This window comes from Microtus ochrogaster, unplaced genomic scaffold (assembly GCF_000317375.1).
Source record: "Microtus ochrogaster isolate Prairie Vole_2 unplaced genomic scaffold, MicOch1.0 UNK2, whole genome shotgun sequence".
NCBI classification, from domain to species: Eukaryota; Metazoa; Chordata; class Mammalia; order Rodentia; family Cricetidae; genus Microtus; species Microtus ochrogaster.
In genome coordinates this window covers 6,305,718-6,327,104 of record NW_004949100.1, presented here as the reverse complement: position 1 = coordinate 6,327,104, position 21,387 = coordinate 6,305,718, and the positions used below count along the sequence as shown (strand labels likewise).

General features: G+C 38.7%; 1 protein-coding gene across 1 annotated transcript in view; it reads right to left on the bottom strand.

The window, feature by feature from the left end:
• Positions 1-21,387, bottom strand: part of Pibf1 (progesterone immunomodulatory binding factor 1) — a 151,922-nt gene that overhangs the window by 120,463 nt on the left and 10,072 nt on the right. Inside the window, exons 4-5 of the mRNA XM_005365356.3 lie at positions 20,172-20,291; positions 930-1,063 (exon numbers count right to left, since the gene is read on the bottom strand). Coding sequence (XP_005365413.1) covers positions 930-1,063; positions 20,172-20,291 — 254 coding nt within the window. The remainder of the gene's footprint in view (positions 1-929; positions 1,064-20,171; positions 20,292-21,387) is intronic.

Genomic DNA, 21,387 nt, shown 5'->3' with positions numbered 1-21,387 from the left:
GTGAATAAATAAGCAAATGTTTCTTTCAAAATTCAGCTTTACTCAGGCGCTCACTGAATATAGCTCTCATAAATTTCAAGATCAAATATTTACCATATTAGGGAATAACAATAAACACTATTACATACCACATACCAGTCAAAGAGGGAATAGAAATACCAATATATTTCCTAAATTTTTGTAAATTCACTTACAACATTCTAAGACTCATTGACACTACCGAATTTCAAGAATCCTAGCTATAGCAGATATAACAAATGAACAAGTAAAATGAATCCACCCAGTCTGCAAGGATATAGTACTTACACTAAAATGTGACAATCGTCCTAAAGTTAATCTTTTTTGTTGTTGTTCTGTTTTTTAGAGACAGAGTTTCTCTGTAAACTCAACTGTGTAGACCAGGCTGGCCTTGGAGAAGTGCCTGTGAGTGCTGGGATTAAAGGCGTGCACCACTACCACTTGGTCTCCTTTGCCTAATCTACAGGACAAAACTCAGGTTTAAATGAGATTTACCAAGGGACACATCAGAGAAGCTCATTAAATACAGAACGCTAGAGAGGTCCATTCTAGGTAGAGGGAGATTTCCCCAGTGCTCGGCAGCAGTACGCTCGGAGAGCGCTCTTACCACGTGTTGTTTCTAAGAGCAAAAGAAGCAGCTAAAAAAATCACTGGAGAAAATTTAAACACTTAAGCTGACATTACATGAAATTCATCAGATAACACCTGGCACATATTCATGAGGCATTTAACAGAGATTCTATCTTCTCTTACATCTTAAAGGGTGGTGGCAACTTCTATAAAACTAAAGAACACCAATATAAAACCGCAGCTCATGTCCACCAATGGAGAAGGCAATGGAGAAAGCTCTGTGGGGGATACAAAATCAGGTGACTGGTGACAGTAAAGTGAAAACCCCATGGCCACCTTACCTCTTGACTTTGTCATAGTTCTCTTGACGGTAGTCGCCTTGCTGAACTAACTGTTTGGTGTCTGCCAATTCCAAGGCCAGGCGCTGACATCGGATTTGAAGTTCCGAGTTGTTTCTTCGATCTTCCTCATATGTCTATAAATCAAAGGAAGAATTACACATTTCAAAGTGAACATAGTAGGCCAAATTCTGTATTGAATTTTTCTGCTAAGCTATGAAATGACCTTATAACTAAACTAAAACATGTCCAAATTACTTATTTATAATTGTTACTCAAAGATAGGTCATCTTGAATTTACAAGATTATTTGTACAATAAATCCACAACTAATTATTACCATGGATTGGTTTGGCTAGATACTGTACATGCAGAGATGAGTACAATTTATTCCCTCTTGAAAACATAAAATACAACACTGAAATAGTAGGCTCCAAATTTCCATCAAGAGCTGTTTGAAAGGCACAATTGTGGGAAATCTGAAAACAGTGTTTTGTTTGGTTGAACATCATGGCCTCCTACCTCCTACACTGGAGTTCCTCGTGAGAATGGAAGCCTACTGAGCTCATTATAGGCTTTAGTTGAGAATGCTCTGTACTTCCCAGGGGATCATCCTGTACGTCATTTAATACCTATATCCTAAAAGAAGACTCAGTTCTGCCAAAGCATGCATCATCCTTCTAAACACTATCAATCATATAGCTGTCTTGGGAGAGGGTACAGTTCTGTGATTTAGGAAGGCGGCTTCCAAAATTTAGTTCCAACAAGTGAGTAACTTAAAATATAACATTTGTCTAAACATCAGTGTTTACCTCCTGGAATTCTTGTAAAGTTTATATCAAACGATACGCATCAAGTGCTTACAGAATTCATAACACATAATGATGCTCATTAACTATACATTTATATGTTTATACTGCTTCCTCTTGGCTTTGACTTCCTGAAGGATCACAGACAAATCTCTAGTTTCTAACTGCACAGAGACTATGGCATAATCCAGAGGAGCATAAACATGAGGAACAAACATTTAAAGGATTGGTAAAGATAACACGTCCGAGGAACATGCAGGAATATCAAAGAAGCAAAAGGATAGCAGATGAGAGAGTCAGAACCAATAGGAAAGTCACTCTAAGGACATAAGCTGTAAATAGGATAGAACGAGGAAAAAAGCAGCAAAATTCTGCAAGGACTCAATGGTAGGGACAGAAGACAGAGAAGTGGACACTGAAACAAACGTATCTGAGAGTGTATTATGTCACTATTACTATTATTATTATTGGTTTTGAGACAGGGTTTAATTATATAGTCATAATTGGCCTAGAATATGCTATGTAGATCAGACTAGCCTCTCTTTAGCTACTGACTGCTGGGATTAAAGTTATACACCTCCACCACCACCAGTATTATTATACACCACCATCACCATCATCATCATCATTATTATTCTAACATAGGTTGTCATGTATAATCCCATTGCTGACTTTGAACTCAGTATTTTCCTAAGGGTGAACTTAGACTTCTTCTGCTCCTGATTCCAAGTCCAGAGTGCTTGGATTTACCACGATGCCCAGTTTCTATCATGCTAGGAATTGAACCAGGGGTTCCTGCATACAAGTCAATATTCTACCAACTGAGCTAAATAAATGCCCATCCCATTTTGTGGTATTTTATATACAACAAGGCAGTTTTCTTCTTTCTTTTCCTCCCTCAGTGGGCACACAGATGTATTAAAAACAATTTACTATAGCCCAAAGATTAGCCCTTACCTCAGTGTTTCATGTTCTTTTATTATATATATACTTGGTTGTTGTTCGGGCTAGTTTTTATGCCAACTTAACCCACACTGGGGTCACCTCAGAGGAGGGAACCTCAATTGAGAAAATGGCTCCATAGGATTAGGTTGTAGGCTGCTGAGGGGTGGTGGTGCACTCCTCCAATCACACACTCGGGAGGGAGAGGCAAATAGATCTCTGTAAGTTCAAGGCCAGCCTGGTCTATAGAGCTAGTGCCAGGGCAGACTCCAAAGCTACACAGAGAAAACATGGCTTGAAAAACAAAAACAAACAAACAACAACAAAAGATTGAGTTGTAGGCAAGCCTGTAGGACATTTTCTTAAACAGTGATTGATGTTGAAGGGACCAGTCCATTGCGTGAGTTCAGCCCTGGGCTGCTGGTCCTGTGTTCTGTAAGAAACGAGACTGAACAAGCCATGGGGAGCAAGCAATAAAGTAAGTAGCATCCTTCCATAGCCTCTACATCTGATCCTGCCTCCAGGTTCCTGCCCTGTGTGAGTTCCCACCCTGACTTCCTTCAGTGATGAACAGTGATGTGGAAGTATAAGCAAAATTAACCCTTTCCCTCCCCAACTTTGGTCATCCTTTTACACCACAGCAACAGTAACCCTGACTATTCCTAGACAGTTCCTAAAGGTGTGTGTTTTCTACTCCTTCTGGGTTCCTTTCCAACAAAACCAATTAAAACAAACCAAAACCAGAATGGGTACAGGTACGTGTTTATAGTTTCCTGACAGATATTGTAGGGCTTCTCACCTGAGGATTTCTGTTTTCTCTGTGAATGAAGCGCCAGGCGATGCGATGAAGAAATGAAAAGCTGGAGATGTGTCGACAGGGAGGAAGGCCTAAAACAGCTTCCAAGGAAAAGAAAGGACTAGAAAAAGAGAGCACAAAGGTGCTCAGTGGGAGCTGGTGATGAAGAATGTGAAAAGCTTACTGTTGCTTCTGTGATTTTCCTCCAGCAACGCTCAGCTGGAGAAACAGAGCTGAGGCACTCGGCCGAGTTTGATGAAAAGAAAACTGAAATCAGAAGCTATCAACAGGAGAGAGGTTGAAGACGGATAAGGCAGTGAAGAGGAAGAACATACCTATCGGGGCTGATGAAATCATACGCATTAGGAATTTAGTTATGATTAGAAGCAGACAACTGAGAACTGTGGGTGAGTGTTCACATGACATGCATATGCAAAGAAAGAAGCAGTTGCTCCCGTGAGGGTGGATGTATGAAGGTGTAAAAATCTACTGCTTTGGAAATCAGTATGGCAATTTCTCAGAAAATTAGGAAACAATCTAAGACCCAGCAATACCGCTTTTGGGTATATACCCAAAGGATGCTTAATCCTACCACAAGGACATGTGGTCAACTATGTTCATAGCAGCATTGTTTGTCATAGCCCGAACCTGGAAACAACCTAGATGCCCCTCAACTGAAGAATGGATAAGGAAAATGTGATACATTTACACGATGGAGTATTACACAGTGATAAAAAATAATGACATCTTGAAATTTGCAGGCAAATGATGGATCTAGAAAAGAGCATATTGAGTGAGATTACCCAGACCCAGAAAGACAAATATATGTACATACTCATAAGTGGCTTTTATACATAAAGCAAAGAAAAACCAACCTACAAATCTCAACTCCAGAGAACCGAGACAACAAAGAGGACTCTAAGAAAGACATACATGGATCCACCTAGGAAGGAGAGAAAGACAAGATCTCCTGTGATGTGGGAGTGTCATATATCAATCTGTTGATTTCATTGGTTAAGTAATAAAGAAACTGCTTGGCTGGCCCTCATAGGTTAAAACGTAAGTGGGAGGAGTAAACAGAACAGAATGCTGGGAGGAAGAGGAAGTGAGCTCAGACTCGACAGCTCTGCTCTCTGGAGCAGAGACGGCATGCTCCCCGCTCCCAGGCAGACGCACGCAATGAACTCCGACCCAGGATGGATGTAGGCTAGAATCTTCCTGGTAAGCGCACCTTGGGGTGCTACATACGTGATTAGAAATGGGCTAAATTAATATGTGAGCATTAGCCTAGAAGAGGTTAGATAGAAATGGGCCAAGCAGTGTTTAAAAGAATACAGTGTCCGTGTAATTATTTCGGGGCGTAAGCTAGCCAGGCAGCTGGGGTGCTGGGGATGCAGCCCCGCCGTTCCTATTACTACACTCCTGAGTAAACGGAAGTGTGGGGGTCATGGGAGAGGCTAGAACTGTAGTGAGGGGAGGGAGAAGAGTGGAGAAAAATGTATAGTTCAATAAAAATAAAAAATAAACTGTTAAAAAAAATCTAAGAATCTTGAGCTAGGAGTGCAGCCCAGGAAAAGAGCACATGTGAAGCTCTAGGTTCCATCCACAACACAGAAAGAACTAAAACCAAAAGAGTGGGAAGGGACAGTCACATCTGAATGTGACTCTCAAATGTGTGATGTAAGGCACCTGTCATGTTTACAACATGGTGTTGCTTTTATTGGTTAATGAATAAAGAACTGGTTTGGCCTATAGCATGGGAGGAGGAAGGTGGAGTTAGGGAGAAGCCATGGAGCCACCAGGCGAGACAGAAGCTGGGAACTTTGCCGGTAAGTCACAGCCACGTGGTGGTATACAGATTAATGGAAATGGGTTAAATTAAGATGTAAGAGTTAGCCAATAAGAAGCTAGAGCTAATGTGCCAAGCAGTGATTTAAATAATACAGTTTCTGTGTGATTATTTTGGGTCTAAGCTAGAAAGAACAAGCAGTCTCCCTGCAACACACACACACATACACACACACACATGCGTGTACACACGTTTTGTGTTTAGTATAACTGCCACATGAGCAAACATAAGAAGTTCCATGCAGAAACACACACTTTATATTAAGAACTTCTTATTTTGACTTTTGAAGTAAAAAATGTCCCCTAAGATCTATGCAGAAGAGGAGGCAGAAAGATTCGTAAGAGTCAGATGTGATGAATGACTTCCAGACACAACAGGATGTTTGCACATATGAAGCCATGGAGACGGTGGCAGCACTCACACATTCTGCAAGGGTTAGGTCAGATGGGGTCCCAGCAACAAGGGAGGAATGCATATGTGCTCTCATCCTAACCAAGAAGCTATCTGCAGTCAATACCCACTGAAAAAGGAAACAACAGTTTGATTCTAATGAAGTCTCAGTAGGTCTATTAACCACACTTCAGGGCAGGCACTATGCCTAAGAGTAGCTGTCCAATAAATATGAACTCAGTATTTTTTGTAGACTTTTTGTCTCATTTTGCCTGTTTGGGCATTTTTTTTTATTTTGTATTATTTATTTTTTATTTTTGTGTATGTTTCTATTTTGTTTTTTTTTTTGTTGTTGTTGTTGTTGACTTTTTAAGGGGAGAGAGAGGAGGGAAGGAAACCCAAGTTGGATAGGTAGCGAGTTGGGGAGGTTCTAAGAGGGATTTGGGAGGAGAAAAAAAATAAACAATATAATGTATAATATTTTTCAACATAAAAGGTTTCAAAAAATCTCCCCTTAAAGTTGTAACTTGCATACTGAAGGATAGGAATCTGCTTGGTTACTCTTAGAGCCTCAGGGAAGAGCTGGCTATGTGGGTAGAGCTTGCAAGACTAGGACCTGTGAGGCTGGGGCAGCTGAACTTCAAGCTTCAGGTCAGCCTGGGCTTTGCAGTTAGACCTCATTTCCATATTAAAGGCACAGCACTGGAAAATGGAAAATAGCGTATTGCCTCAAAAAAGGAACCACATTTTATGGCTGTAAAATTTTGTGGATCAGGCAACTGCTTTCTTCCATGTCTTCTGTGGAAAGACACTGAGCCCCAACTCTCGAGTGATCAAGTCTACCTTATGTTCTCCCAGTGTTAGAAAGTTGATGACATGTGTTATGAGTTGCCTGCCATTCCTTACCTCCCACAAGATAAGCAAAAGATCAAGAAAGTTTCTCATAATCCTAGCACCTATTACCATGGCTTTTTTTTTTTTAAAAAAAAAACAAAATGTTTGTAGGTAATGTTTCTGGAAAAGAAAAAGTAAAACTGGGCATCATTATACAGACCGAAAGAGATTCAAAAAAATGTAAATCTTTTCATATATAAAAAGGCAGATTCAAACTTTGCATTTACCACCCCTTTCAAACTGGAAATTTCTAGATTACAGTAAGTGAACCAATAGCCAAGTATCAATTTCTCTTTTGAATCGAGAAAACAATTACATGGGAAAAACAAGTGCAATCTGAAGCACCATAGCTTTTACAGCTTGACAACTCTATGGACCTAGAAGAATAAACATTCTGACTGCTGGGGTTAATGTTATATTTTTTTCCACTTAAGTCATTTGTTATCTCCATGTAGAAAATAGTATATCTGTAATTACAACTGCATGTTTTCATGTCTTATCTATGACCCTCCCCTTCCCAATACCCACATATGACTTTGAGCTCCTTAAAGACCCGTCTTACCTCTGCAGACCCAGTAACCCTAGTCATTACACTAGAAATACTTGAAGAGTAAACTAATTATAAAAGATGGACTCTACAGTCTTAACATTAAAACAGGCAGCACATTGACACATTTATTTCAAAATTAATGTGTCTAACAAATATTAGTTTCCCAGCCAAATTTAAAGATCAAATATCACCTCTTAAGCAATAATATTATATGAAACATATATGGTGTGTGTGTTTGGGTGTGTGTTTGTGTGTGTGTGTGTGTGTAATATCACCTCTTAAGCAATAATATTATATGAAACATATATGGTGTGTGTGTTTGGGTGTTTGTGTACGTGTGTGTGTCTTAGAGAGGCAGTATGCAGAAAATTTCTATTTCTTGATCTGTTCTTAAATGGGTAAGGTTTGTTTCAGGAAGAATAGAGCTGTATTATTTCAAATTTCTTTATGTATCATGAGATTTTAAAAGAGGCTTCAATAGGGAAATTTTAACTGTGCAGAAATTGCATGTATAGGAATGGACAGGGAGATATGTGAAGGTGGTCATAAAAAGCTACATTTTTCTTTACATATTTCCCTACTGTTTATTTGAACCCCCCCCCAAAAAAACTGCGGAAAGTCTTGCCCTACAGTGCTTTCTTTGTCTAGTTATCAATGATAGATTTTCCACTATAATATCATTCATCCTCATCGTCCATTTCTCTTGATTCCAAACATCAGTTATTTTAGATCTTAGCATTTCAGAGACAAAATACAGTGGAGATAACCTACTCAAATCTTATTTTCAAGATAAGGGCATGACAACGCACCACATTCATGTTCATAGCTTCACTATTTACAACGGTTAGGAAATGGAACGAGTTTAGATGTCTATCAACATGTGTGTGTGTGTTTGTATCTATGTGTGTGTAGGGGTGTGCACCAAGAAACGAGGAAAAGAGGAGAGCTCAAAGGCTGTGGGAAACAGGGTAATGTACTATGTGATTAGAAAGCAGAAGCAAGTACTAACTTGGGGAAGAAAGGAACCAGCTGGTCAAGACAGGAGGGATGGTGGTGACAGGAAACAAAATAAACAATGAATGACACAGCTGGATGACAATGCCATGATGAAACACAAAAACCTAATAAGTTCAAAATGAAACAAACAAGGTAACAGAAACCTAGAAAGGCTGATGGCTTGTATAGATTCCAGGTTGAGAATCTATGATCTTAAAATCACACGTAGTTTTTCCTTTTCCTTATTTCAAGTTATTTTTTTAAGGATCTGTTTTGCAATAACTGTAAAATCACTAAACAGAAGTCAATTTAATTTACTGCTCAAATTCAACTTTAATCATAGGTTTCATGGCTTCAAATATCACATGGACATAAATCAAAGTTAATTTTGAACTCTCTCCCTTCAAACAATCATTACAATTATCTCTTGAACATATTAAAAAAAATCATTTGTTACTTTATAACTGCAATACCAGCCCTTGGGAGGCTGTGGCCAGAAAAAGTTCAAGGATAGACTAGAATACACAAATACTGTTTCAAAAGCAAACCTAAATAAAAGAAAATTATTTGGTAAAGTGACATCAAGTCTAAATGTTTCTATGAGAAGTTAAAAAGTACTCAATGATGAAATGAAATGGCACATTTTAAACAGCAACTGTGTAACCAAATGGCAATTAGCCTGAGTAATAATGAATTCCCAAGCATCTGGGCAAATGTGCAGTCTCTCACATCATGCAAACTGAAAGGGAAGTGGCATCCTACTTGTCAAAGTAAATGATTACCAAATAAGTACTCTCCTAGCTACACAGAGCATCTAAGGAGGCTGGGAAGACTACACCATCAAAACTGCCTTGAGGTCAGTGATCCAGTCAGAAGCAGTTTACATCAGAAAGGCATTTAAAGAATGACAGAATCCATTTTAACTGTTTTAGACAAGTGGGAATTCCTTCCTCAGAATTCCCATGAGTTTCACATGATCAATACTTTAATTCAAACAGTTAATCGATGAGAAGAACAAGGAGCCCAACTCATCTTTGACTGCTATAGACTGCCTTTTTACCAAGGACCTGCTCTGCTGCCAGAGTCTACTCATTGTCCTTGCTGAGTTCTTTATTATTAAAGTTGAAGACATTTTTAAAGCAAAAACAACCTAATGAAAGAAAGACACTTTCATCAGATGCGGACACTGGGTTATAAGAGTTCAAATCTGTGACTGCTCAACTTTTTTCCACTTAACTAGCCTTGAAAAATGAGTACAGGAACTAATCCACAGCTCATTCACTATTGGGTAAGTTCTAGTTCATAGGTCTGGCAGAATCTGCATGGCAAAAACATGTTGATGTATCGAATGGCAAATTTTATAACCAGGTTGCATACAGTTGAAACAAATCCAAAATCCTAGCTTTTCAACAGATACTGATCCAAACATAATTTCTTTTCTCCCTTGAGACAAGGTCTAAATACAGAGCCCAGGCTAGCCCTTTGGCCTCCTAAGAGCTAGAATTACAGGCATTCACCACCATACCCAACTCAAATTTCATCTTAACATTTAAGACACCAAGTTTAATATAATAGCATGTGTCAATTAAAGAATGTGAGTATATCAATGCAACAGAAATATGGCTTTTCAGGCCTTCTGTGCCTTTTGACTCATTGAGATCAGCAGCACTACACGTATTAGCAAGTTTAAGTATGAAAAAGAAAGAATGAAGTTCATCCATCGTTGGGAGTAGAGACAATGATTTTTGCTTTGTTTTGTTAGGAATTTCTGAAGCAAAAGAGAAAATATGGAGCAATGGCAGATGACTGACTGTCAGCACATGGGGTCATGTCTGTTTCACCAGTAAACTGTCATGATCAGATAGTCAACATTTCATTTACAGAAACATGGTTTACATAAGTGGATTTATGCACAAACGGAAGTTATCATGTACATGGAATTTACAGTAAGGATTGAAAATAAAAACCAAATCTTTCTTCTTCTCCTTCCCCCTGACCCCCATTCTTAGGACACAAGCAAGGGTTTGTCCACATTGAACCCATACACGCCTCCAGACTCACAAAGGCAAAGGTGTTATTTCCCCTCTTAACAATAACAACAACAAAAAGAACAGGTATGGTTTGTTTTGTAAAGCATTTAGCCATACATGTGGAAATCCGAATGCTCTCTAGTTTATTCATGTTTGAGGTTGCGTAATGTTTCATAGTGTAGCCTGTACCCCAGCTTATGCAACCATTTCCTTGCTATTGTATTGCTGGCTCTTACTTTGGTTTTGGCCTCTTCCTCCTTCATGTTGTACAAATAATGTCACAGTAAACCTCATAACCCATAATACTACAAACTAGTACTTTATGGCCCACAGGTGCAACAGGAGCCCCCTTGTTGAAGGATGTCTGTTTCCCATTCAAATCAGCATTGCTGGCTATCTGTCCACCAGCCCGCATCAGTTCACAATCTCACCAGATACAGGTTTATGTTTTTAGTTATAGTCATAATAGTTACTGGATCTTTTGTCTTTGGACAGTCTCAGTTCTCACTGTTATTTTAACTGTATTTCTCACAATGTTAGTGTGCTAGATAGTCTTTATCATCCTGACAGAAGTGAAGTCACTGGGGAAGAGATGGAACCTCAGTTGAAATATTGCCCCCATCAGACTGACCTCTAGGGAAGTCGGCTAGGACATTTCCTTGATCAATGCTCAATGTAGGAGGGCCTAGCCCGCTGTGAGCAGTGCTATCCTGGGCAGGTGGTTCCAGGCTCTGTAAGAAAGCAAACTGAGCAACCCCTGGGGAGCAAGCCAGTAAATAGTGCTCCTCTGGTCTCTACTTCAGTGCCTATCTTGAACTCTGGAGGAAATGAAAGTCAAAGCCTTTTTCCCCCAAGTTGTTTTTGGTCATTGTTTTGTCACGCAGCAGATTTAAGATTCTGCATCTGGACATGCGTGGTTTCCTTTTGTGTAACGCCCCATGTCTTTATCCATTTTCGTCTAGTTGTCATTAGAAGAGAATTTCAAAATGGTACTGGCATCACATCTTATCATCTGCATTCCAAATAGCCCCCCAAATTTATACTTTAAATATCCAACTTTATATGTGGAATCTTTTGGTTTTTTTTTTCTTTTAGTTTTTCGAGACAGGGTTTCTCTGTAGTTCTGAAGCCTGTCCTAGAACTAGCTTTGGAGACCAGTCTGGAATCTTTTTTTGATCTTTCCGTTTAAAGCTTTTGGGTTCCTATGTCTTGCTAAAAAGTTTACTCTGACCTCTAGATCAATGCTACCCAATAAAACCTTCTGAATGAGAGACATGTTCTATATTGGAATACGTAGTACACTGGTGGCGAACCACCTGAATTTAATTAGTTTGAACGTAGATGTCCGCAGGTGGCAGTGACAGCTGAGCCCAGAGCCTGACTGCTCAGGTGGCCTATGGACTGTCACAGACTGAGACACAAATATCTGTAGTGTGTAAAAGATAAGCCGTCTTTGATTCCTACCAAAATATGTGCATCAGGCCTCAGGGTCAACAAGATCTCTAGAAGTATCACATTCGCGACCATTTCGAGCTTGTTATTAAGAGCACAGAATGAGGGATTCTTAAAGGTTTTTTTGCCAGGAAGTAACATGGATTCCACTGGCATTCTTCACTGTCTGTGAACCTCTTTTCAAAGTATTATTTCTAAAAGCTGATGTGAAAACATACAGCATTACAAAGCAAATAAAACTACCAAAACATTTCAATTATGCATGTCTTCTTTGTAAATGCACAAAGTTAAAACCTAGTGATGTCTAAAGTCTACGGTAATGTTCAAGTAACAGTGAGCATAAATTCTAAGCATTTAGCTTACTTCCAACCATTAACAGTCATAAGAACTGCTAATCTTTTGGAATTTTCTTCTTATGGTTAAGAGAGAAAGAAATCCTCAAGTCTAGTTATAAATGAAACAATTTCTTTCTTTGATTTCCGAAAAATATGTTGACTGTAAGTTCAAAAGCTCAGCAACTATTAAAGTAATTGTAATTTTTTTCTTCTAAAATTTTTAACTTACATGGAATTAATTTTGTGCTCTCATAGAAAATGTACAGACAAATTTTCTCCCACTGACAATCTGTTTGCATGCCAACACCACACTTAGCTTCTGTTTTAAGGTTTACACTGAGTTCTTGCTTGGTCTACCATACCTCACATTCCCCTAACTATATCTTCTTTTTCATGCTCCTCCTGGGATCCCGGGGCACTTACTTTTCCCATCCCTCAGCTAAGACAAGTTACCCACGCTTAGTTCTGTAGTATATTTTTTTTCTCTGAATCTCCCAAATGATCAAGAAAAAAATCTGGAACATAATTGAACTGCTCTTGCTTAATATTCTAATCACAGAGCAGTACTTTTAGAATTTTGGAAGCTTTCTAAGATATAGTAGTTCCATGCTCAACAATGCAATTTCAAGCTGTTTTTTTTTTCCTTCTTTTCATGTGTCTGTGTGGTACGAATGCATGCGTATATACATGCCTGGATGTGTGTGGGTGCATGGTTGAATTTTGTGAGTGTGCGCATGCACACTGGTAAGGAGGCAGCAGGCTGATGTTGGCAATCTCCGTCGACTGCTCTCCCACTTTCTTCCTCTGAGGTGGGAGCTCTTAATTACGCCCATGGCTAGTGGACACACACAGACTCTAATCAGCTTGCTGGGGAAGCCTGCCTTAAGCTTCATGGGCTACTACACCCACCGGACCTTTACATAGGTTCCTGGGTTCTCTGGTTTGCACAGCAAGTACTGGAACAGCTGAGCCACTGTCCATGACCTTCCTTGCTAGAGACGCACATGGGGACAATACTGCATTCAAAAAGAAGGTGGAGGGACTAATCAAGCACAAAAGCTGAGCTCTACAATCAGTTGCTACAGAAACTGACATGTTCACACAGCTGTTCTCTTCAGCCTGATAATTCATTGCTCTCTGTGTCTGGAGTATACTTTAATCATATAAAGTGTCATTACTGAAGGGACTCTACCTAGCTCAACGTTGGCAAGCATGGCTCCAACAGTTCTTGTTCTCCCCCATTCCCTCTGTCTTGCTAAAAGCCATTAGATTACATTCCTAACGCTAACCACCAAGACCTAGTCCCTTATTTAGTCAATCCCTCCTCCTAGGGCTGACTACTAAGGTCCAGATATCAAAGTATTGAAATTCAGCAATCAAAAGCCCCTTTGGCTCACCTAATTAACATGCCCAACTGAAACTAAACACCTCAGCCTAGCACAGACTTTCACTTTCCCCTTTCATGTTTATAAAACGGCCATGTGCCTCTTCTTTCTCCTCTCTATCCTTTGTCCCTTTAGGGACAGATAACCCTGCACCCTCTCCCTTGTTCCCTTCCCCTTCTCCTGTGTCCTCTATCTTCTGTCCTTGTCTCTCATTCCCTGCCTTTTCTCACTCTGGGGCAAATAAATCTCCTTTGTGCAGATGGGAACTTGGTCTTGGAGGTCCTGAGCCAAAACCCATCCTTCCAATTCTTTTGATATAATGGTAGAATTTCAGCTGGAGAGATGGCCAGCCTTTCTGAGCATTTACTGCTCCTGCAGAGGGTCCTGGTTTAGTTCCCAGCACCCTCACTGTGGCTCAGTATAACTCCAGTTGGTACCTGCATAGATACCACACATGTTCAGGCACGTGTACGCATGCACACACGTGCACACACACACACACAATATATATTAGTAGAATTCATTTGTGAACATTTTATTTTGAATTTTTGTTTCCATAGGATAAATAAAATGAGCTTATAAATTTACTTTGTTTTCTTTTACATTACTCAGAATTTTCTACTGCATTTTCATTACTCTGGAATAGTAGCTGTAACTGTTCTGACGGAAAGCAACTGTGAACCCAGCTGGGTGAGTGCCTCTCTGGACCTGGCAGAAGGAGGCTAGCATGACATTTTGGACCCCTTCATACGATTCGTGGCAGAGCTTTAAGGACTGCACTTCTGTCTACCTGACCACTTCACTTCCAGTTTCAAGCTTGTTTTACACTTACATTTACACACACATACACACCTTAATTTCCAATACTTTATTTCTAGTCATTTTTGGTTTTGTGTTATTTTAGCTTTTTTTTTTTTTTTTGAGACTGTCTTGCTAGGTAGGCAGTCTAAGCTGGCCTCAAACACTAGGTGTCCTTGGCTTGAGCTTCTTGTGGGCATGTCCCAACCACTCCTTGCTCTTCTGCTTTCTTCAGATGAGGAATACATATCTTTATTTTTGTCTTTCTGTGTAATAATAAAGACATTTTTTAGGGCCATAGATTTTTCTCTGGTATAATTTTAAATATGCCTTGAGAACTCTGACATAAAATATTCTTGTTTCCATTGCTTTCTTTAAAAAATTTTTTGAACCAAAAGATGTATTTAACTGTCAAGGAAGTTTAATCCCCTTCATCCTCTGTCTTTGTTTTACTAACATGATAAAAATAGGAACTATAAAATGTGTACCTAAAAATATATTTGTTTCCTATGTGATCAAGTCTACACAGCAGTCTTGCAAACTTTCTACTGATGTTTAAAAAACAGCATTTTCTCTGGTTAGGGCAGTTGGGCTTTCTTTACAGCAGCTACACCAGAACAGATAATTAGTTCTTCTAGGCCTCATTTATTTTATCCACAACATCCCCACCCTTTCTCATAGAAGCAAATCAAACTTCCCAAACCTTACTGGCTTTTAAAGCTGTCAGGCCATTTACTATGTAGTTTCTCTCTACAATATCAAATTTTTCATTATACATTTGTTATTTTGTTGTATGGTTTTCATTTTAAATTCTATATTACCTGATATTAGTATTACCCTTCTACCAACTTTCCCCATAATTCTTAACCCCTCCTTTTTTCAACTTTTGTACCAAGGAACTTACGTTAAGCCTATTTTTAGCTGGTTTGTTTTAGCCTGACCCTGAGGTCAGTTTTCAGACTAACTTTCATCATGCAGCCTAGGCTGGCCTCACAACTCACCAAACTTCTGCCTCAGTTTGGACACTGAGACCTCAAAGTGGTAGAACAAATTCTCTGTCCACAACACTGAACATAAAAATCTGCTAGTAACTGAAAGGCTAACTGGATTAAATTATAAAATTCAGAACAATCAAAAAGGACCAGTGAGATGGCTTGTGGGTAAAGGAGCTTGCTGCCAAGCTGACCACCTGAGTTGCATCCTGGGACCCAGCTGGTGGTAGGAAAGAACTGCCTCCTGTTCTTTGACCTATTCATGTACGCACACTTGCATATACATGCACATACCATAAATAATGTAATAAATATCTCTTAATGGTCAAAATATGCTTTCAGAGTCGAAGAAGAGCTTGTAAACGAGTAGCCAAACAGTCACCAGGGAAACGCTCCAAAGTGAGAGAAGGTTTACCAGACCGGCTCAAAAGTGGACTAACCAGGTGGGCTGACAGCTGATCCCAATTCACTACTCTATACCTAGTGAACGAGGTGGGGTTTCAAGACAGTAGAATCAAGTGGTCAGAGGATATCGAGGTTAGCCCAAGGTATGCATCAGATCTCCCCAGAGGGTGTTTCCTGATACAACATGATGATCATCTTCTTGGCCACTGGGTCCAAAATTTCATCTCAACATCAAATAAACTACTCACATCGTGCCCCTGGAATTAAAATTCAAAAGCACTGAGGGGTTTACTTGAGATGTAAAGCAGGAACAAATGTAAGCACAAGAAGAAGACATGTTAATCTTTAAAAGCTGTTCCCTCATATCACATGGATGAAACAAAGAGCTAAATGAGGCTTCTAATCTGATGACAAACTCAAAGCTGATATCATGCTAGCTACATGAGTGTTTCCCTATGTAGGCACTTCTGTTAAGACATTGCATTACACGTAAAATTTCAACAGGTTTTAGAAAAAAGAAATAGATTTTAAATGTATAGGTAAGAAATGAGATTTAGTAATAACTATACAGTGTGACTACAACCTTATCCTCACGTTAAATAGTAAAATATTCAAGATGTTACTTTTATATCAGACAAAAGTGAAAAATATGAAACCAAAGCACTGACACTTGACTTTAAAATGCAAAGATATTATCAATAAATGAACAAATGACACCTCTTACATTTTCAAATGACTCATGTTCACAATCACTTACCTATCTCACTAGACTCTCATTCACAATCACATACCTATCTCACTAGACTCTCGTTCACAATCACATACCTATCTCACTAGATTCATGTTCAAGAACACATACCTACCTTACTAGACTCTTGAGTTTTATTGAAAATGAGATCCTTAGTTCCACCTCAGACTAGAATTGGAATCCATGTGGCTGTCCATGAATTGAAAGTTTAAGCAATTAATTTAATTGTGAAGAGGCAAATATATTATTGTTTCCTAATGAATGTTCCATACTCTAGAATAATTGTGTCTGATTGGTAGTGTCTTAAGAAAGTATCCCATAAAGGAAATTAAAGCTTATAAACCAAACAGAATAAAAAAGAATTTGAGAAGGCAGTTTATCATCCCTGAAACATAACACTGAAACAAGTATGTATCATTAATGAAACACCTCACTTTCATACAAATTAAATTAGCTATCTTAATCATCTAGAGATACTGATGATTAGCCTCTAGGTAACACTGTGGGAGTTTTTCTCAAGAAATGTAACCAAGGTTCTAAACAAGGAATCTGTGTTTAACAAAACATATTTTTAAAATGAAAAAAAAAAACAAAACAAAAAACATATTTTTACTTCCTCGTTACAGAACTCTCATGAGATGTGTTTCACTATGTCCTCATGAACTTAGGGCATTAGTGTCAACTGCTGAAGGAAGGCCTTCACACTGCCAAGTACAGTTCACACTGCCTCCTTCGGAATGAAAGAAGCATGTTGCATCCACTCTACAATAGCAAAACGGCTGCACACACCTTAGTTGCACTGCATATGGCTCGCGGGAAAAAGGGGTTTTCTGTGCAAGCATGAAGACCTCGGTCCAAAGGCCCAGTAACCACATAAAGAGCTGACATTAAGTGTACCTTCAACCTCAGTGGTATGAGAAGCAGAAGACAGAGGATCACTGGGGCTTCCAGGCAGACAGTCTAGTTCTAGGTCCAGTCAAAGACCCTGCCTGAAAGGCATGATGCATGGAATGACAGAGCAGGACTCCCAGCATTCCCTTCTGGCCCGAGTGCTGTACATGATGTGTTCATACACCAACCATAGGGAGATTTATAATAAAAATATCTACAAGCACTTACACATTAAGTAGCACAGACAAGTTTATAAATATAGCACAGCTCAAAACAGGGTTGAATACTACTACACTTAGAAATGACAGACTTAAAGTAAAAAGTGAATTGCATTTTGCCCTATCGTATCTACATATTCCAAATAATTAGAGATCTAGAAAAAAAATACATGACAAAATCACAGGAATCCATTAAAATTGGCATAGAAAGTTAATAGGAAGTTATTTCTTTTTCTTTTCTTTCCTTTTCTTCTCTTTCTTCTTTCCTTACTTCCTTTCTTTCCTTCTGTTCTTTTGGTTCTTTTTTAAAGATCAAGAATTTTATTTTATTAAGTGGCTGGAACTTTTTTCACCTTCTACCTGCTATAACTTGCAGTTATATTGCTTTAACATCTCTCAGTGTTTTGGTAGGGACAGTTATGAAATTGGTGTAATGACTGAAGGATCTTTGATCTGAAGAAAACATATTATGGAAGAAAGGTTTTTGTTTTTCTTATTTCTCATAGGTATAGAATTACTGAACTTTACTAGGAAAAATAGCATGTTTGATGCTGTAGGCAGATGACTGGAAATATGAAATACAAATAAAAGGCAAGTTAGTTCAGTGCTGGTTTAAAACCAAGATTTTTCAAATATCCTAAAGTAGTTTTTTGTTTGTTTTTTGTTTTACAGATAGGTGGGTATGTACTGCCACCATGTGGTTAAAATACACACTAAGACCATTTTGAATGAGGCAAGTTAACAGTTTCAAAACAACAAAAGTTTAATTCCTTAATTACCAGTCTCAAAATTCATAGACGTAGCAAATAACATCTGAGCTTCTCTTAGTAAGTCACTACCAAGCTGTTGTTGAGATCTCTATTTTTCAACTGCTGCCTTCTTAGAAACTTAGAAGTTTCCCTGGGCATCAGTTGCTAGAAGAGTTTTTGTATTTGAACTTGTATTTATATAGAAGGCATTCTCTTTCAAGTCAATAATTTCCTTGATATTTTTTCAATTTCACTAATTTTTATTAGCTATTGGTGTTCACTTATTATATCACAGCCTTTCTGTATCTTTGCTAAGCTCGGCTTCCCAGTGACCTGCCTTTTGTTTCTAGGCTCTCAACTCCAGCTCTTCCTCAGGGATGAAGACTGACTAAGGGTGAGAAGTCAAAACTACTAAAACAACCAACAATATTCTAAAACTTCATATTTTCTTCAAGTTCTGGGAGCGGTGCAGGGGAGATAAAAGAGACGTGAGGGGAGGGTCAGCAAAAACTAATGATATAAGAAAATGCTATGAGGCATTCTGATATTTGATAAATAATCAAAAATTAAAAACAACAGAACGGCTTTATGGATGGATAAGCTGCATCCAGAAATCACTGGTTACTAGACAAAAATCCCAGAGCTACTTCTGAATGAGTGGCTGGCCACAGAATCCCAGAGCATGCTAGGCAATTGTCACTGCTGTTGCTGTCCACCAGAACGAGATAGTAAAAGACCTTATTGCTGATGATGGCACAAGACATAGGTCAGGCTGGGACTGGGCTCGACCCTTCCTTCCTGCTCAAAATCCCAAAGGTATAGTACTAAAAATATATACTAACATAATGACTTACTTCAGGGTAACAGAGCTTTGAAAGTCGTACCCTTGAAATACGACACATCCCATACATATTTGCACAAAACTTTGTAAGATAACCATTTACCATCAAATAGAAACATAGGGGATCCAATGAAAGAACAGGGCAAACTATTTTTCTTCATTTGAAAAGAAACGTTAAATGACTTGCTCAAGATCACAGAATAAACTAGAATGTTCACATATGACACTTGAATGGATTAGAATTTAAAGTCTCTGAGGGCAATCATTGTCTCTCACTGTTGCTGGCACTTAGAACAGTGCCATGCACACTGATGACATACAGGGCAAACACTCGTATCAATACACATGCTGGAGAGAATTGCATTTGATGAGGAATGACCGACACATTGACTGTAGCTTCCTTTCCATACCACAGACAAGGCTAACCACTAATGAATACCTGCTGTATCTACTTGTAAACTATAAGCTTGTTTTCCTTCTGGTCTCATGAACTTTTTGAAGAAAACAGCAATCCTATTTTTTTGAAGCTGTTATAGAGTACAATGAATCAGTCCATCACTATTTTTCATTTTGCCGGTAAGTACATGGTGACACTCTGGGATATTTGGGCAGTGTTGTAATCCAACTAATGATCAGTGCAGCCTCTGTAAGTGAAGGGTTGTAAGCACACTAGCCTTATAATCCACCAACCAGAATAAGATACTTCTAAAATAGCATGACTGTTACTAATCCTTACATGGCAGCAATAGTGAGGACTGTCCTGCCAAAGGAGAATGCAGGAGTCTCTAAGAAAAAAAAAGTCAAATACATTCTTTTTCTTCCTACTAATGGCATCCATATTTTATATATTAAAGCAAGGGAAATTATATAGCTCTGTGTGCATGTTTATTGCACAAGAACATTAAGATATGGCTGGTTTTGTGGTCTCGAGAGCACTTGCTTATGAAAATGAGTAAGACAACAAAGGTATACTGTGGATTATGGGCTAAAGCGTCTTTATCGTGCCAGTTTTGAAGAGAGATGTGCAACTAGCTCCTGCTTAGCCTCACTAAGAGCTGCAGCAGTCAGTATCCTAGCCCCTGTTCTAGCACTTTCACGCCCCTTCCCACAAACGCTGACTAGGGCCTTGTGGGAAAGCCGCAACATCTTCCCAAGAGTAATAGAAATCAAACAAACCTCTGTCAGCTGCTTCAGTTGGCCTTTGTTTGTGCTGAGTTCTTCAGACAGTTCATTCTTTTTCACTTGTAGTTCATAGATTTCTTTTCTTAATGGATTGACTAGCTCATAGAACCGAATCTTTAAAAAAAGAAAAGAAAAATAAGCAATCCGGAACCCAAACCACAATTGGGCTCTGCCAGTCTGAAGTGGGGCAGGCTGCCCTGGCTGCTCTCCCTCTGCCCTCTATTTACTCTCAGTCCATTGTGGTAAAGATATAAACCGGAAAATTCTGGGAATCCATCAAGAAATTTTATGAAGGCATATTGTTATAATTGTTTTTGTTAGCTCTGTTGCCAGTATCTTCTATAAAACTCATCACAGATACACATATACAGGAAACACAACAGGCTGCCGAGGAGTCATACTATCCTCTAGCACAGATACATCGCTAATACATCAAATTGACTTTAAATAACAACATAACCTACAGTTAACTGAACTCCTTATTCTCCACGCTGCTTGTTTTCTCCAAAGCACTTAGGAGACATTTTACATACTACACTTTAATCTGTCGCTTTTTAGCTTCTACACAAAGCAAGCTCTATGAAGGCAGGAATTTTATCTGGTTATATACTGCTCTATCAACTGAAATATCAATTTGATGAAGAGATAGATACATTCTGCTCTTATCTCAGGCTCCTGGCAATATTCTACAATGTTGCTTTCCCTGCAGTGTTAAGAGGTCTAGGGGATGAATCAAAAAGTACCTTCCCTATCACTATTTCTACTCTTCATTTTCCTGTCTTAGCCAAAGTGCTGCAAAACACAGGTTCTAAGAACCTAAGAAACCATCAACAAGTCAGGAGAGAGCAATTAGGGATTACTTATTACATAGGCATATAATCTAAAGTCCTTGATATAAGACTGTACTGCAAAAATACTCTAATAAAAAGTCAAGTGTTTTAGGTTGGTCCTTAAGGCAGTGAAATCTACATCAATCAGTTAGAATAATATTTCATGCAAAAGTGTGAAAGAATACTAAAACCGGGAAGCAAAAATGTATGTACTTTATTTGAACTATGAATGAAGCTCCAACGATGGCATTTAGAATATTTGTTTTAGACAGTATGTGTTAAGTCAGAAAAACTATAACTGACCCATTTCAATTATCAAAAGCCGGGCAGAAAGCTAATGTCTGGTTTTCTTTTTTTTTATTTTTTAAATTTATTTATTT